Source organism: Sander vitreus, chromosome 6, assembly GCF_031162955.1.
Source record: "Sander vitreus isolate 19-12246 chromosome 6, sanVit1, whole genome shotgun sequence".
Taxonomy (NCBI): domain Eukaryota; kingdom Metazoa; phylum Chordata; class Actinopteri; order Perciformes; family Percidae; genus Sander; species Sander vitreus.
The window spans coordinates 13,801,202-13,820,310 of record NC_135860.1 but is presented as its reverse complement, the minus strand read 5'-3'; the positions used below and the strand labels follow the sequence as shown (position 1 = coordinate 13,820,310).

Here is a 19,109-nt window from a genome sequence, read left to right as displayed (position 1 = left end):
CAGCCCATACACACACACACACACACACACACACACACACACACACACACACACACACACACACACACACACACACACAGATGATCATCAATTACAGCTCAGAAGTGGCATGTCTCTTGGGTGCACTTATCTGGTGAAGTATGTCTGTTTTCGAGTGCTTGTATGATTAAACAGTTATGAGACAACACAGCCATGTTTATATCATTTCAAAATATATTTTGCACATCAACTACATGCTGACAGTGAGTCAACAGCCATATTTCATCTACAAAATATAAAACTCATTTTCCACTTTTCCACATTCATTTTCCACTTTGTTATAGAACAATAGCTGTGTTTTGGCACAATAGTAGGCCCGTAAAGCTTTGTACTTCCCTGCTGCAGATGCTGCCAGCTCAGGGCTGTTTCCGACATTGAGTAGATCATTACTACTGATCACTGAGACCTAGTACAATGTAGCATTATTATGTTGGATTGTGCAACTAAGAAAGCGGCTCTGAAAGTTATTATAGCTTAGTCAGGGCCCATAGAAGTGTGTGTGTGTGTGTGTGTGTGTGTGTGTGTGTGTGTGTGTGTGTGTGTGTGTGTGTGAGAGAGAGAGAGAGAGAGAGAGAGAGAGAGCGAGAGAGAGAGAGAGAGAGAGAGAGAGAGAGAGAGAGGGGGGGAGTGGGAGTGTATGGTTTATGCGCGTGAAAGGGAGAGAGGGAGTTGTGTAATCTGTCCATTTTGTGTCTCCTGTCTCCCCCTTCTATCCCCCCCGGCCCCCTGGCTGCCAGGCGTCACACCAGTTTATAATAAGGACCCAAAAAAAGTTGTCGAGTGTACGGGCTGAAAGAGAAAAAACGGAATCCTTCCCACTCTCCTAAAATCACGGGGAGTGACTGTGACAGGAGGAAGGGGACAGAGAGAGTGAGAGAGAGAGCTGAAGAAGCCCTCGCAGGACTTCATCAGAATTTCTTTCAGGACTGCACGGACCGGAACGGACCACTAACCGATCACTAAACCTGGACTGATAATCAATAGCGGTGATTAGTCGCGGAGTGAGAACTGTTGTGGGAGACTCTTGGAGGAGCATGCGGCTCGGTTTACTATTCAGGTAAAACGTTACAACCTGCTGCCGCAGTCCGCTTGTACACATCACCACATGTGGGGGTTTGCATCCTCCTTTGAGCGAGCACGGTGTTTACGTTGAGCGTGGAATACATTTAAAAAAATTTTTTTTTTTGTGGCGAAGTTTCGCTTTTACGCACGACGCCTTCTTGTTGCGCACTGGGCGCTGTGCAGGATATAGGATAGGAATATACGCGAAGACATCTGGATTTAGGTTAGAGTCTTTCCCCTAAAGGCGATTTTTTGTGAGTTTTCCCCCCTGTTGCATCTCTCTCTCTCTCTCTCTCTCTCTCTCTCTCTCTCTCTCTCTTTCCCTCTGTCCCCACTGCTCTGAGTTTATTCTACAATGTGCCACTGTAGCGGCCAGGGAAACGTGGACCCGGGTAGGGGGTCGTTACTTCGGCCTGAGCGGCTCTGTTGTGTCGGACTGTGCGGGACCTTTGTCTGTGTTTTTCGGGGTAGTTATGTAGCCTGGTGTGGGGAAGCTTCCAGAGACCACGGCGGTGCACCACACTGGGAAGAAGGGACCAATTACTCTGACTACATGCGGCCTGCGGACTGGTGATTGTGGTGATGGTTTGGTTCTCGTGGTGCGCGCTGAATGGTCCATCTTAGCAAGTCGTTTAGTATCATGTTCGGGCTATTTTCTTGGCAGATGAATAGATGGCATTCCACTTGTTTCCAATGCACTTGTCTCAACAGTTTTATGGAGATTCTTGTGATGAACCACAAGTATGAACAAATCAACTTCCGTTTTTCTTCAGTAGACTACATTTATCTGAAACTTTTCACCTTAAAGTGAAAATAAGGTTTCAAAGACTCAATATTAGAAGGAATAGCCTATAGAAAAAAAAACTTTCTCAGATGGACAGCTTTTGCACTGCTGTAGTGGCTCATGTTTCCTAAAGTAGTTTTAATGTCAAATGTAAGGACACTAACCCAAAATTAAAGGCCACATTCAACACCATCCCGCACCATAAACCCCCTCCTTTGAACATCAGACCTTAAATGAAAAGTACCTCACAGTACAAGATGATTTTGGATGTTGTGACTGATTGAGTGTGTGTGTGTGTGTGTGTGTGTGTGTGTGTGTGTGTGTGTGTGTGTGTGTGTGTGTGTGTTAAAGCCACATCCTCAGGGTGTGTACAGTCCCAGAGTGAGGCATGTGGAGGGAAAACATACTTGCTGTTTAAACCCATTAGTTTGTTAGCGCCTCTCAGGCTTCCCCAGATTGATTGAGATGTTTGCCTGTGAACACTGAAGGGAAAAAGAAACTTGTGTTCACCCCTGCCGGAGCCATCACACCACCTGTAGTGGGAAGGAAAGTGGCATAATTGGTTGCTGAAGTACACTTAGGTCACTGGAACATATGATAGGGTGTTCACTCAACACATGTAATGCTGTTTTTAAACTAAATGTACATTTAGTGGAAAATGTTCAAGAAAGCTGATGACCATTGGGCAGAGAACAATAACGTCTCTGTGAGTTCACACGGCATCTACCAATTTCACATTTAGGTCATGGAACAATTATGTCCTTTACAAAAGACCTTATTCAACCTGCTGATGTTTAAAATCCTGTATATCTGCCACGTCTTTCACCCTCTGTTCTTCATCCCTCCAGGCTCTATGTGCTGTGGGGCTTTGTGGTGGTCTCGACCTCCGTGACCAAGGCAGCCAAGAAGAAGGTGAGTCATTAGCTCATTATGAGTGAGATGCACAGACAACAGCATCACAATAGAGGGGTGAAAGGTGATAATTAAAATTTTGTTTCACATTATTTCATGTCTTAAAACAATCCCTGACTGGCCCATATGAACATCACTGCAATTGTTCATACTGGCTGCAAAGAGATCCCTTTCTTTTTCTTTTAAGATACTTTTTGTTGGGGTATTTTCACCTTTATTGGACAGTGAAGAGGCAGACATTGCAGGCCGTTGCAGTTATGTGGCATGCACTTTAACCATTTGGCTACCAAGGTGCTCCCTTTCTAACACCAATGGAAGAGATGGGAGAAAAATCCATAGTCTTCAGTCTTTGCAGAAATGCATGTTCAGCCAAAGCTAATGTGAGGCTTCACTAGTCAGAGCAGTCAAATCAAGTCAGTCTTTGTAGTATTAAATTCCCACTTTGTGTTAGCATCCCTCCACGTACTAAACAGTCTATAACTTTGGATAGCCACTTGATTTGACTAACTCAGACTCCTGAAGCCTCATATCAGCTACCACTAAACTTTGGGACAAATTTGTGTTATAGAAAACAACATCTTTTCATAATCTATTTAGGTTTCAAGCGGCTATATTTGCTATTTTTTATAATAACAATGTATCAAATGATGATGTGAAAACAATGTGAATGGAGTTGCTCGTAGTGAAGAAGCTTCTGTGACTTATGATCTGAATCGGCATCTCCCCTCAACTTTACAGAGCTTTATTGTGAGTTTCAGCTAATTGTTCAGCTGTCCGGCCGCAACTTTACTGTTTTGGTTCACGCTCACCGCAAACGCAAAAAATCTGTTGCTGCAGGTTTAAGAATTTTCTCAACTTATAAACAAAAACGTAATCCTTCAGTTTAGCTGGCATCTGTTGTACGCTCCGTTCTCCGTTGTACTCTACTTACTTTACTTTTTTTCATATTCAACTTATTTACGCAATTGTTCTAAGTAAAGTGTTGCATGTTCACCCTCTTGAAGCCGAAGCATGACTTTCTGACAACAAAGTTGTTCTTAATACTAAATGAAAGAAGAAGAACAACCATCTCTTCCACTGGAAACAGGTTAAGAACTGGATTTCTTCCCTGCCTGTATGGAGAGGAGGAATAATTATAACATTGACAGAGTTCAGTGTACATACTGTATGGGTATGTCAGGATTGTTATAAGACAGAATTTAAAACATGTGAACTGATCCTTTTAAAAGGGCTCACAGCTGAGGAGGGCCCACAGTAGTAAGATCATTTGTTTAAAAAAGTGTAATAAGTGAACTCACAACTTCACTCCTGTCTGGTCAGGCCTGCCAGTACAGTGTTGCAGGAGTTTAACCAGTAGCTGCATAGGTCAGTGGTGGCTGCTGCAGGGTCACTGCACGGAGCTCATTAATGTTCCCAGTTATGTGGCAGCTGTGTGTTTGATGTCACTCATTACAACAGAACACACCTCCCCTCCAAAAACACACACACACACACACACACACACACACACACACACACACACACACACACACACACACACACACACACACACACACCACCTTCTTTAGGCCTGTCTGCCTCCCCCTCCCCATCTCTCCCCCCCTTTCTCCTTCCTTTTCTCCCACCCTCCTGCCATTTTACCTCAGACAGAGACAGGAACTCTTATAATCTGGATAATATAGCATCGGAGCACACATACACAGATGCATAGAAACACAAACACACAAGTATGCCTCTTACACCTGTCCCCTCTCTCCACAAAACCACAAACTGTTTGTACAGTATGTTTACTTGCATATTTATGCCCATGTTCACACAAATATACACTCAAAGAGAGAAAGAGAGAGGGGAGAAGTGGAGCGCAGATTTATGTTTTGGTTCTTTCTGAATGGAAACTTTTGTTCAGCTCTCATGTTTGCTGCTCTGCCAACCAGGCCAACGCTTCAGTTAGAAAATGAGAGAAGAAACATTTATCTGCAGCCATAGACGAGGACATCAAAGCCTGACCTGGCAGCCACACACACACACACACACACGCACGCACGCACGCACGCACGCACGCACGCACGCACACATATATGTGTATATATATATATATATATATATATAAGGATTATTAGGATTATTAGGAACACCTGTTCAGTTTCTCGTTGAAGGTGCACTATGAGTTTCTGCATGGTTTCAGCACAATTTCATTTTTGTCTCAAATCGTAGGCATCTCTCCTTGATCCGCTAGCTGCCTGCCCCCTGAATACACTGTGAAAAAGCCCGGTCTCGGGAGACAACACAGGGGTCATAAACATCAAACAAACACTAGAGGCACAGGATAGGCACCAAAATACAACAAAACACTCCAGCCAATCACTGACAAGATGGTTGTGGGAGGGGGTGGGGGTTAGTGACAGTTAGTCATGACAGTTACGGAAACATGGGGGGAGGGGCGAGCTTGCTCTGTTTTGTTTTGAATTTACTTGGAACGCCAACAGAAGTGACCATGCAGGAACTCATGGTGCACCTTTAATGTAATTCTCTAATCAACCAATCACATGGCAGCTGCTTCAATACATTTAGGGGTGTGGTCCTGGTCAAGACAATCTCCTGAACTCTGAAAAAAAACTGAATGTCAGAATGGGAAAGAAAGGTGATCTAAGCAACTTTGAGTGTGGTGTGGTTGTTGGTGCCAGACGGGCTGGTCTGAGTATTTCACAATCTGCTCAGTTACTGGGATTTTCACGCACAACCATTTCTAGGGTTTACAAAGAATGGTCTGAAAAAGGAAAAACATCCAGTATGCGGCAGTCCTGTGGGCGAAAATGCCTTGTTGATGCTAGAGGTCAGAGGAGAATGGGCCGACTGATTCAAGCTGATAGAAGATCAACTTTGACTCAAATAACCACTCGTTACAACCGAGGTATGCAGCAAAGCATTTGTGAAGCCACAACACGCACAACCTTGAGGCAGATGGGCAACACCAGCAGAAGACCCCACCGGGTACCACTCATCTCCACTAAAAATAGGAAAATCAGGCTACAATTTGCACAAGCTCACCAAAATTGGACAGTTGAAGACTGGAAAAATGTTGCCTGGTCTGATGAGTTTCGAGTCAGAATTTGGCGTAAACAGAATGAGAACATGGATCCGTCACGCCTTGTTACCACTGGGCAGGCTGCTGGTGGTGTAATGTGTGGATGCTATCCTATCAATATGGGCCAACATTTCTAAAGAATGTTTCCAGCACCTTGTTGAATCAATGCCACAAAGAATGAATGCAGTTCTGAAGGTGAAAGGGGGTCAAACACAGTATTAATATGGTGTTCCTAATAATCCTTTAGGTGAGTACATCCACAGCCAGATCAGCCCCAATTCTTTATCTTTTTCTTCAGTGCATTACTATGATACCAACTCCAATGAATTTATCCATCTGCTCATAAGCTGCTGGCAGGTGACTGAGTCAAACGCTCAGGATTTATATTTTGGCCACAGAGGAAGGAAACTCACGAGACTGCAGCTCTGCAGTGGACTCAGTGAAGAAATAAGTCCCTCCAGAGATTTCTGATTTTGCAATGGCAGCATTTTTGCTATGTTAAGTACTTCTCTAAAATATTGCCAAGGCTTTTAGTTTTTATAGCAGGGTAAAGGTTACAGTCATTGGTAGTATAGTCACTTCCACCTTTTTAACCAGCGAAACGTTTTTTTTTGCAACTGACCTATTTATTGCCATAAAGTTTTCATTCAGCCCTAACGTTTTAAAATTGTACTAAACATACTGAAAACTGGCTTTTGAATCAAATTCTTCAAAACCAAGAACTTTGTCAATGTTTTCTCTAAGAAGTGGAATGAATTTTTAAAATAAGATAAATGTAAAGAGGTACAGGTAGTGGCCTCACACAGATTTCTTGTCCTGCTGAATGTGGTGATGATGGATCAGTTACCTCACGAACAGATGAGCTTTTGTTAAAAATCTGTATATTGTTGTTGCAGGGCACGACGGAGTGATGACAAAAAATGTAGCACAGACAGATTCAAGGCAATTACCACAAAAACTGCCTGAGCTGAAATTATTATTTGATATCTGACTATTTTGAGAATCATGTAAGTAATATCTTAAGCAAAAATGACAAAAAAAAATCACTGGTTCCAGTTTCTCAAATGTAAATATGTTCTTATTGTATTGATTAGTCAAGTGACAGAAAAGTAATCAAGCAGCTATTTTGGTAATCAATTAATCATTAGTCATTTTCAAGCAAAAATAATTTCCAACTTCTGAAATGAGATTCTTCTGCTGTTCTTTGTTATATATCAGTCATGAAATATCTGGTTAAACAAAACAAGACGTTTAAAGACGTCACCTTGAACTCTAAGAATTATTATCATGGTTGTTTTGAGTCATATGGTTTCCTTTTGGCCTGATACTGTTGGCAGCTCAGTGGTTGGGAACCTCCAGTTCCCAGAAGTTGTCAGAAGTTGTAATAGATGTGTAATCAGTGTGTGTGTGCGTGTGTGTGTGTGTGTGTGTGTGTGTGTGTGTGTGTGTGTGTGTGTGTGTGTGTGCCAGGTGGCAGGCAGACGGTCCAGACAGGTGTTTGAGGCGGAGCCTGTGGAGGGGGTGTGGTCTGTCTGGGAGGAGTGGTCTGACTGCTCTCAGACCTGCGGCGTGGGCGTCTCACAAAGGACCAGGAAGTGTTTACCTCCTCCTCCTCCACCTCCCCAAACCCCTCCCCTCTCCCACTCTCCACCTAACTGGGCAGGTTATTTGCCCGGGGGCATCGGAGGTCCTGTCATCTCACCTGTACACCCCTACTACCCTCCTCGTTACCCCGGGCAACACCAGCCTTATCAACAGTCCCCGTCGATTTCCACCAATCACAACCAAGGTTTGTCTCTGTATCGGAATACCAATGCAGGGGGAGAAGGAGGAGGAGGAGGAGGAGGAGCTCCTGTCCCAGGACAGGCCAATCCAAACCCTCCTTTTTACCAGCCAGGAGTCTCCCCAAACAATCAAGAACATGTGTCCATTTACCGATCGCCCTACAGCGCTCCTTCACACAGCTACAATCAGCCAGCACGCACGATCAGGAGGCCTACCAATCCATTACCAGCGAGGGCTGCAGGAGGCGGGAGCAGAAGGTCGATCGCCCCCAATCGGGAGGGTTTGCCTACGAGGAGGTAAGTGAGACTGGACAAGCAAACTAATTAATTAGAGCCAAGATCACAGATCTGTAAAATGTCCCACTCAGTATATTTTGGTCACAATTCTTGATTCATTAAATTTACTGGCCAATATATCATAAACAAATGTTTTTAATATTGGAATCAGCTTTAAAATCCAGTATCAGTCGTACTTCAAAAACAATAACTTTCAACATTTTCTTATATTTTCAGAAGCCTTTTTTAAAGGTCAAAGGACAATACAGAAACACTGATTCAATCAATTTCCAGTTAGTTTCTTGAGCGAGCACCCAGAGTTGATCTTTTTCAGTAGTTTTTCAGTGCCTCAGTTTTGTCTCGCGGTAAAAAAAAAAGTTCCAATGACATGGCTTTAGACCTCTGTGATCTCTGGGAACCCAGCGATGACTTCTCAACAAAGACGTCACTGAAATAAAAGATTCCTCAGAGTACCATTTGATGCCCATGTTCAGGAATCATTTAGGTGCCATTAGTTAGTGCTGACATTGTTTAGGCATTAGAGAGGTTTGTTATGATGTCTTGAGTGTTGGGAGTTGGAGTTATGCCCATAACTGGTATTTGCTATGTTATTACATCATTACTTCTGGTTTTTGTCATGCCAACAGGCACTGCATTACTGTGCCTGCTCACTGCAGCCTGCTGGCTCAATGTCAGTTATGATTATAGTGCACATCTAACATGAACTGCATCTAAAATGTATCCTGTCTTTCTGTTTTCTTTATCTCTGTCACTGCCTCTTGCTCTTTCTGTCTATCTGTAAATATTTCTCTATAAATACTTCCTGTTTCTCTATCCTTTTTTTGTGTCTTTCTTTTTGACTCACAGGTCTTCCGGCATCCGTCCAGGTCAGTTTGGGTATGGCAGGGTCCCGTTCTCTCTGCCTCTGCATCGTCCCAACAGGCAGGCTCGGCACACTGTAAACGGCACTGACGAAACATCACCTGGACTCGATGAAGACGAAGCAGAGAATGAAAGGAAAGAGGAAGAGAAGATGGGGAGTGTTGGAGAAGATATGGAGGCAGGGAGGCATGAGGTGGAGGAGAGCACTGAGACGCCTGCTGCTCAGGAGTTTCCCACAACAGCCACCGCAACTGGCAACCCAACCCGCCACGTTGACCAACCCCCACAAACTGATACTGAGCACGGAAGGGCAAGAGAGCAAGCCCAATCCTCGCACTCCTTCTCACGCTCCTCATCTCAACCCAACCGCCACCGGTTTGACTGGCACTCCCTCACTGCACCATCTCCTCCCATCCATCCTCTCTCCCTCCCAAACTCCCCTGCCCTCACTTCACCTTTTTCCTCACCTCTCCACCGCTCCAGCCCCATGCACAGAGACAGGGAGCTCCATCCAGGCTTCATCCCACACGCCCCACCAGCCAGCGACATCTACCCACTACAGCACCCCACCATCCCGCACCTGGGTGTGGAATCAGGCAGGGATGGAGGAAGAGGAGTTCCTCAGGTCCACAGATGCTCTGGGCCGGAGAAGGAGTACCGTAGGTGCTTCTCACAGGTAAGATCTTTCCCCAGAAACCACAGAAATATTCCACTTAATTCACTGGCTTCACACCCTTTTAATAATCTCAGTAGTTTACTTTTATAGCAGCTCCTCAGTGTATATGTCCCCTGCTCACCTCTGCTTTATTCGGCCTGCAGTCATGCTTGATTTATATGCATGCCGTGTGTTGAAGGGAACAGTTAGGCGGGCGTAAACTGAGGAGTTGAAGGTCAGCAGAGTGTATTTGATCGATAGATCATTCCCTAGTTCCAACACTAGCTGGTTGTGTATGAGCCCTCGGATGGAAACTGACTGCTACTACCTCCACTGCTCCAAGGCGTGTGTGTAATCTGGGTTGAAACCAGAATACACACCTCCGTTGTAAATTTATACAAGTGTCTTTGCGACTGGTTGCACATACGTTTGTGTAAATATGTGCCAGAACCAGCATGTTATGGTGTGTATATGTGTGTGTGTATTGAGGTAATGTCCTGTCTGACTCGAGGCCTGCACTGATGATTGGGGTTGGGACCTGCTCCATACCTCTCAGTACAGCTCAGTGCAAGAATGATCAATAACAAAGTGTGCGTACGTGACCCAGACAGGCAGTCGCATCAGATGGGCCAACTCACCCTCGACACACAGGTGAGACTCTAAGGTCGACCTCGCAGTAACTCAGGTTTCACTGAGACAGGAATGCCACGCTTGATTTCACTCAATTAAATGTAAGATTGAGAGTTAATATCGTGGATAAAGAGTTTTTAGTGATCAGGTGTTTCTCCTAGAGATCGTATCCACAGTGTAATTTAGTTAATATGTTGTTAATACTGGTATTGGTACGGTGGACTTATTTAAAGCATAAAAACCAGGACACTAGACATTTTTAGGTGTCACCTGTCCTGGCATTAACACGTATGACACATTTCACATATGTTCTTAATCAGCTGCATCAGCTCATCAGTATTACACTTGCACTAGCATGCACGTTTTTCACCTTTTTGCTATGGCTGCTTCAAATTAACAGTAAGCTTTCATACAACCTTCCACCATCTTTGTCATTTTTCAAACATCAATCAATCAATTCTTGTCCCTGGAGAGAGCGACAACATGTGGAAAGTCAGACAAACACAAACATTTAATACCTGTAATTGCAGCGTCTTCCTTCAGCCAATAAGTTAATCAACATTTCTGTAAATGTGCCAGTGTCAGTTCGCTGGCTAACTGTCAACTGCAGTCCTTTGTGATCAGATAGTTTCTGATACAATTTGTAATTATGCAAATTTTACACTGTATTTCATGTAGGCATAGTCCTTGTTAGGGATGCACCGATCCGACTTTTTCAGTCCCGATACCGATGCTTGGGCTTTGTGTATCTGTCGATACCCGATACCGATCCGATACGATACCGTTGTTGAATTAATAATAAACTGTATAACTTCCACCATGTGGAAGAGACTAAAGGCACCAGACTTTCCTAACTAAACATTACTTTCCTAACTAAGACAAAATAACATTGATTGAATTGAATTCTTATTTATTTGTTATTTAAAAAACAATTCTGCACTCAAATCGAAAATAGAATTTAATCAAACTTCTTAAACATGTTTTTTTTATGTGCTTGATTGTATTGATAGTATTGTACTTTGCAGTACTACCACCACCCCTCGAAACATTTACTTTGCAGACATTGCAAACAGCCGACGAACTAGTTGGCGTGGCAAGCGTGAAATATCTCCACAGAGCCGACTCTTTGGCTCGCTCCATGTTGCTTAACAGTTAACTCAATTCTTCCAGCATGCGACACACGTGCTGCTGACGAATGACGTAGGATGTGCTGCAACGGAGGGAAAAAAAACAAAAACTGGATCTGTTAATTTTTCCGATCCCCCATCCAGCTATTTTATCAATATCGGGGCTAATATCCGATCTTAATATCGGATCGGTGCACCCCTAGTCCTTGTACAGCTGCGTTTACCCTGTTTTTGTTAATATACTTAGGTATCAAATAAAGTATTGTTTTGGTATCAGGACCGAAACTCGTATTGGTAATTCAACCAAAACATTTTAAACTATTCCAAGACCTAGATAAAGGGATAATAACTAAAAAACAATATTATGTGAAATATCGTATCAGAGTGCTATTTTAAAATGCAGTGTTGAGAAAGTATCATTCATGTTCAAGTTTTATGAAAATCGATCAACCATGTGTGAGGTATCTGTAATGGATGGAGGGACAGAATGAAATACACAGAAGGGACTGATCCATCGTCTCTTTTTAAGATTGCATCACAGGGACAGAAATACTCAGTACATGTGACGGGGTTATTTATTCCAGCAATCAGCAGGTCTGACTTAAGTGAGAGTGTAGGAGGAGATGATAAGATTTAATATAAATACAACACACACACACACACACACACACACACACACACACACACACACACACACACACACACACACCTACACACTCTCTCAAGTCTCATTTTCACAACTGGCTCTTAGCGAGGGGAAGTAGTCACTTGAATTTGGGGTCAGGTTGGCACTTGTGGACCCTTTGATTTTTTTTCTCTTTAGATAATTTGGCAGCCTCAATTGCCCTCTTTCATCTCCCTCTCTTTCTTCCTTTCTGTCTCGGCCCGGCGGTGTGTGATAGTCCCCGTGTTAAAACAGATTTAGTAGCTGGCAGAATAGTTGCCCTGTGTGTGCCAGCAGCACTAATAGCAGTCCTGTGACGGCTCAGCCTGACTCATTGGGTTACATATTTACCCAACATTAGCCTCTGCTTCAGCCTTGTTTGCTCCTGCAGGATCCACATTTTTATGTCTTTTCATTATTTAAAGATAGGTTTAAGTGCTGACGAATGCATGACTTTGCCCAGGCGTGTATATACTTTATAGATGTATGTATGTATGTGTGTGTGTGTGTGTGTGTGTGTGTGTGTGTGTGTGTGATTGAGGGAGTGAGCCAGTTAGTGTGTGACACATCCTATTATCTATTAGGTGTGTTCGTGACACACCGCGCCTGAGGCCCATCACAAGTGTGGTTGGCTGTGTGTATGCGTGTGTTTTTACTGTTGCGTAGAAGCAAGTGGAGAACCAAGAGAGGGACAGAGGAAATGAGAAGGGCAAAAGGGGAAGAGAGAGTGTGTGTGTGTGTGTGTGTGTGTGTGTGTGTGTGTGTGTGTGTGTGTGTGTGTGTGTGTGTGTGTGTGTGTGTGTGTGTGTGTGTGTGTGTGTGTGTGTGTGTGTGTGTGTGTGTTAGAGTAAAGGAAGTGACGCAGTTAAGTAGTAGTGAAAGAGAGTACTGTTTTTAGAAAATCTGCACACAGTAGTGGGAGGTTGAGCTAAAGGGCGAGGGCAGAGAAAAGGTGAGGAGGGAGTGAGGCAAAGAAGAAATAGACATGAAGGCTGTTGACTGAGGATGAACGTTTAGGTGTGTGTGAAAGAACGTAGGCAGTCCTGTACAGAGGAGTAAAGGAAGGCAGCAACAAATAGAGCGTGATGGTGTGTGTGTGTGTGTGTGTGTGAGCATGTGTGAGCGTGTGAGCGCAGAGTGTAACAAGAGGAGAAGTTATTCTGTCGGAGGGAGAGGGGAGGAAAAGGTGGAATACGAGAAGAAGCTGACTGAAAAAAAAAACAAGAGACACACCAGCTTGAAGCAGACGTTTCACAGAAAGACACACTCCTCTTACTTTCCTTTCTCACGTCTTTGGTTTAATTGATTCTCGAAGCATTCCCTCTCGCCTTTCTGTCCTCCACTTAAGAGTAAATATTTGCCAAGTATTACTTACAGTGCACACCTCCTCTGCATATTTACACCAGGCGCTGCAAGGAAAAGGCTAGGAGATCATTAAAGATCTAAACTACCCTTTTCTCCTTGTTGAGGTCAGGTAGAACGTACCGGATACACCAATACACCAGACCAACACTGAGAGGCTCAGTCCCTCAGGCCACTAGGATCCCCCCACACACACACACACACACACAAACACACACACACACACACACTCTCACACATTCTGCTTTATGATAAATCGTGCAAGTTGCAATGATGAATTGATTATCTAAATTTGTTGCTGATTATTTTATCTTTCTATTTTATTTATATTTTATCTTATTCATCTATTGTTACATACCGGTGTTGAATCCTCTACAGTAAAACACAGTCAAACTTTACACCGTTTAGCGTTAGCTGTCAGCATTTTAACCGTGTTTAATCCAGCTACTAGCTAGCGGTAGGCTAACGTTAGCTGCTGTCGAGTATAGTGTTAACTAGCGTCACATGCAGCGGGGTTTGTGTTTCCTGTAACGTCTGTTTCAGAGCATCAGAGAGAAGCGCAGACATATCAGTGGCACCAGATTTTCGTCTGTATGCAAACGTCAATATGGAATGGATTAATCTGCGATATTTACCGCGTTATTTTTTCTCAGATTAATTAATCGAAATGAATGCGTTATTTTGACAGACCTACTTAAAACACACAAACATGTAATTGGTCTCGCTCCTGTGGCTGAAACCCGAGGAGCTAGTGTTGTGCCTACTCTACACACTGACGTGGCTTCAGGCTGCTGCATTGAGTCAGATGATCTGATCACAGTCTGTCATTCAACAGGAAATATATTTTTACGACTATCAGCGCGGAGCCACACTCGTCAGCTCTAATAACTATACGCAGACCCTGCCACACTTGCTGTTGTTTTCAAGAGGCACAGATGTTTTTGTTTTTGGGAATCAAACACACTCAAACACATTGCTTTATTTAGACCAATCTTTACTTTCTTTGCTTCATTACTTTAACAAGCAGAAGTACCTGCTTCTCTACAAAAACCAGGTACCTCTGCTTGTTAAAGTATGTTGTATCAGTACCTGTGTGCTCTGTTTCCCTCGTTCATGTTTTTTTTCATCCCTTTCTGCCTTTCCTCTCACTCACTTTCCACCCCATCTGTCATTTCTTACTTTTCTCTCTTTTTAGGGGTCCAAGCTCGAGGGGGCTGGGAGCCCACGTAAGCCTGCAAGGCAACATGGCTCCCAGTACCAGGGGAGCGGGGAACCCTATTGTAATCACATTTTATTTTTTTCTTACTATAAAAGTGTTGCTGCAGCCTAAACTGTGTATGATGTGGCAGTGCAATTTTCATAACCTCAGGCACACAAATTGACACACTTCTGCCAGCAGCAGGCGCTATAATAAACATAACGTGTTTTGCCCTATAACTCCCATACCATACACCGCACCTTAAAAAAAAAACGTATATTCATACATTCCCTGAATTTAGCTAAATCTTGTGATATAGGCCACGCCCATATCCACGTAGAACCTACTTTTTCGGAACTCCTCCTAGGCCGTGTGTCCAATCTGCACCAAATTTGGCATATAGCATCTTCAGATGGACCTGACAAGAAGTTTCAAAATCTTTTTGTAGCTAGCGACCAATAAACACATTTTTGCATTTCCCGTCTAAAGTAAATGCTATTATCGCCAAATGTTTTGTTTGCCATTCCACTCTGAGGCCCTGTACCAAATTCCGCGAACATTGGCAATTAGGGGTGGTACAAATATGAAAAGTTTATATCTCATGAAAGGCTCATGCGAGTTTTACGAAACTTGGAGGGTATGATCTAGGGCCTCTCCTGAGGCCACGCTTTCATAACCCCTCGTTTGGACTACTGCAATGGAGTCCTGTCTGGGGTTCCCAGCAAAACCCTAGACAGGCTCCAGTATGTCCAAAACTCTGCCGCCAGGGTCCTTACCAACACCCTTAATGCTTTAAGAACGGATGTATAAAATTAATGTAAATGGGACATTTGCATTTTCAATTTACTACACACTTTGCAGCTCACCCTTTGCGATATTTCCTGTTGTTTGCCTTGCCTCCGTCGCGCTTTGACTCGCTTACTGTGACTCGCAGACTCAGGGAGGCTTGGACCCTGCATAACTGCTTGCAGTTCTAGTTTTAAATGTAATCTTTATTTAAAGGAATATGTCAACATTTTGCACCAAGGATTTGAATTCACAGAGAAAGTCCAACTTTTGCAATTTTAGATCCAATTCCAGAAGGTTCCCGGTAGAGGAAGCAGCTTTACTGTCTTCAGTAAAAGCTCTCTTACATAGTTCAGCGCAGACTTTGGGAACTGTTATTAAAAATTAGCCCTGGAAACAAAGCTGTCCACACTTTCTCACACACACATTTTTTATTATGAAAATATGTGTTATATCAACAATTATCACTGTGCTGGTTTGTAGAAATAAGATGTGGGTTTTTAGAGCTGCTACATGGAGAGTGGAACATGGAAATATTGTCAGTTTCAGTGCCTTCAAGCAAAGTTCTGGTTTCATTTATTGATCTTGTGGTTACAGTGATTATCTAGTGTTTTCTTCTCTTTTCTTTGCCTAGAACAGTAAAGTTGTTTTGTGGCTCAAACTCAAATTTCTCCTGAGAATAACAGCAACATTTCTTGCCGTTCATCTCGCGCAGCACGGGCCTCCTTCACTTGTTGATCGATGAGCAGTGTTTCCTCTGGAGGACTCCTGACTTCCCCCCTCGAGGTCAAGGCTAGGAGCTGGGTGGTGTCCTACAAAGCGGCAACACGGCCTCGGTCACAAGATTAGCCGGAGAATGTTAATTGCTAAGGACAAACACATACAGTACACAAAGGATTTGTGTGCATGCATACTGTGATTAGTCCTGGCGTGTGGAGTGTGTTGATGTATGGCTGCAGGGGCCAGCAGTCAGTTGTTTTGTCTGTCATGTCGCAGTAATGCTTGAGGAATGACCGGCCAGCCTTAACCTGTATGTGGTATTAATGCGATATGGCCAGCTGTGCAGGCAGAGACTTGCATGGAGAATGACGTGTCAACCTGGCTTTCCCTACGGAAACCCACATGTGGTGCAAGGTTCCTGCTTGGCTAATAATGTGTTCCTCCTTAAAACTCATTAGTCTTGTCTGAATTGGTGTTTGTGTTTCACGTTTGTGTTATGTGTGTGACCAGGATTGGCTTGTGTGTGTTTATATGTGTGTGGCATTTTTGTGTGTGTGTGTGTGTGTGTGTGTGTGTGTGTGTGTGTGTGTGTGTGTGTGTGTGCACACAGAACAAAGCTTTTAGCCCTCAGGCAGTAACCTCCCCTCCTCCTTTACATGCTCCTATATATTGCCCACAGACCTTTTCGCGCCCCCTCCCTGGTTGTAAAACACATCTGTAACTTTCACAGCTCCCATACAAAACACTTGACTGTCTCTCTTCAGCTGTATTCACTTTTCTTTCACCTGCTCTCTGCTGCTATCTATCTTTCACTTGTTCACCCTGTCTGTTAGTAGCATCCAGTTTTTATATCTTTCACTTCATGCTTCTTTTATGTTTACTTACCAATCAAGAAGCCTTAAAGTGGCTTTTAGTTTCAGGTACATTGATGGTGTATAAGGAACGAGTTGTGATATTACTGTGAGTAAGAAGTCATTGCAGTTGAGAGGAAATCACTGTTTTATACAACTTGGGACTTAGTTAGCCAGTTTTGCTTTACAATAACGGTATATTGCCAACATTGTTGTAGGCTCACTTTCGGTTTTACCTCTTAAGTGGTTTAGTTTAATCTCACTCAACTGTTGGCTTGTATATATCTTGTCTGATTGTCTGACCACTCGTGTTTCCCAGCTGACTTCATTGTAGTGATGTGGTCGCCATGTTTCCAGACCTTAGTCATTACTTCTGTTCAGTTTCATCCACAGGCCCAGACTCATCCTCCCTGCCTTTCCCTCACCACACACCATCTTTATCTCCTTCCATCATCCCCCCTCTTTAAGTATTTTACTTCTGTAAAAGCCATCGCTGTCTTTTTTCTCCCCTCCTTGGCCTATTCAATAACGACCCCCCCGTCCTGTCACCACTCCTGTTCACAGTTATGGGGAGACCCCCTAACCCTGCACTAGTAACTGAGGGAACACCATAATTATACCATTCCTTACAATACCACACACATTCTCCTCCAGAACTATGAAACACCAGTTTCTACTCTAACTTTACCTCCCCTCCCGTTGTCCTCCATTCAGTCCATTAGCCTCCCGATGTTTTTACACACCCTAAACTCTCTTTTGGGAGGAAAATCTACTTGCCCTGTAGCGCTCACACAATCACCAACGCATGAATGAACACACTTGACTTTTACTTGCATTCTCTCTTTTCATTTTACATTCCTCTTTTTGTCTTTTATGGAAGCTCTTTTTTTCTTTCTTTTTACTCTACTGTAGCATAGCTGCACACACACTATCCTTGTTTGTGTGTGTGTTTAGGTTTGTTTTCCATTCATACAGGCACACACACATACGCACAGATACACAGGAACTATCCCGTTTGAAATGCGGCCCAACGTGTTTGTGTCCTGCAGAAATATTTACAACCGTTACCAACCGCATTTCACACACAGGTCCTGGCAGATTTACATGGTTAGTTGAAAACATCAGGTCACATGCGCACACTGACCCTCAAGTGCCCCCCCCCCACACACACACACACACACACACACACACACACACACACACATATATATTTATTCAGTGGCTATAGCTCAAACCATAGACTGTATAAAGGCTCAGATAGACACACTCTCATATAAGAGGCTTAAACCAGACTATAAAATATCACCCATAAAATAAGTCTATTTCAGCATGTGAAATTGTGGCAGAGCATACCACAAAACGTTTCATGAGCTGGTTTCACACTCCACTAGAAGAGAAACAACAGATGATCCTTATGAGTGCCTTGTGACATGACTGCGACATTCCTTTACTCATACAAACACAACACTGTGTAAGTGTGAAATTCAGCAAAGCCAGTGTCAATGAGTGCATGCTTTGACTGTTTATCCATGAGAGACTTTTAGTTCCACTTTGTCGCAGAGGCTGGTTCACATGGGAACTGCGTGTGTGTGTGCGTGCGTGCGTGCGTGTGTGTGTGTGTGTGTGTGTGTGTGTGTGTGTGTGTGTGTGTGTGCGTGCGTGCGTGCGTGCGTGCAAATCCGCCTCCTCCCCTGCACTCTCCCCAGATGAGTGACTAGGAACTTTCCAGCTGTTTCTGACAGCTGTGTGAGTGGAGAGAGATCGACATAAAAACAAAAGACAAGAGGAACGAATCAAAGAAAGAGGAGTGAAAGACAAGATGATTGTGGAGCTGACAGAGATTAGAGTTGCAAAGAAATCTGAGAGCTCTGTGTGCGGCATGCAAGAGTGTGTGTGTGTGTGTGTGTGTGTGTGTGTGTGTGTGTGTGTGTTAGCAGCCCTGTGAGGCTGTACTGAGGCACAGCACAGTAGTGCTTTGAGCTAAATACGATACTGGTGCATAGCAGGTATATTGCTTACCATGTTCACTATCACTATCTATCATTTGCTAATTGGCACTAAACACAAAGTACAGCTGAGGCTGATGAGAATGTCAGGTAATTAGTTTGCATGTATTTATATTAATATATTTAATAATATTAATTAAGATTTGTGTGTGTGTGTGTGTGTGTGTGTGTGTGTGTGTGTGTGTGTGTGTGTGTGTGTGTGTGTGTGTGTGTGTGTGTGTGTGTGTCACAGGACTGGGGCAATGTGAGTTATGGTCAGTGTAAACCAGCACAGTTGTGTCAGACT

The 19,109-nt window shown here is 43.6% G+C and overlaps 1 protein-coding gene across 2 annotated transcripts in view; it reads left to right on the top strand.

Annotated features, from left to right (window-relative positions):
* Window positions 1-686: 686 nt before the first annotated feature.
* adamtsl4 (ADAMTS-like 4) overlaps window positions 687-19,109 on the top strand; it is a 35,913-nt gene continuing 17,490 nt past the window's right edge. For both annotated transcript variants that reach the window (XM_078252841.1, XM_078252839.1), the window contains exons 1-4: window positions 687-1,096; window positions 2,734-2,797; window positions 7,353-7,963; window positions 8,810-9,500. In XM_078252841.1, the coding sequence (XP_078108967.1) occupies window positions 1,074-1,096; window positions 2,734-2,797; window positions 7,353-7,963; window positions 8,810-9,500 (1,389 nt within the window). In that variant the 5' untranslated portion in view covers window positions 687-1,073. The remainder of the gene's footprint in view (window positions 1,097-2,733; window positions 2,798-7,352; window positions 7,964-8,809; window positions 9,501-19,109) is intronic.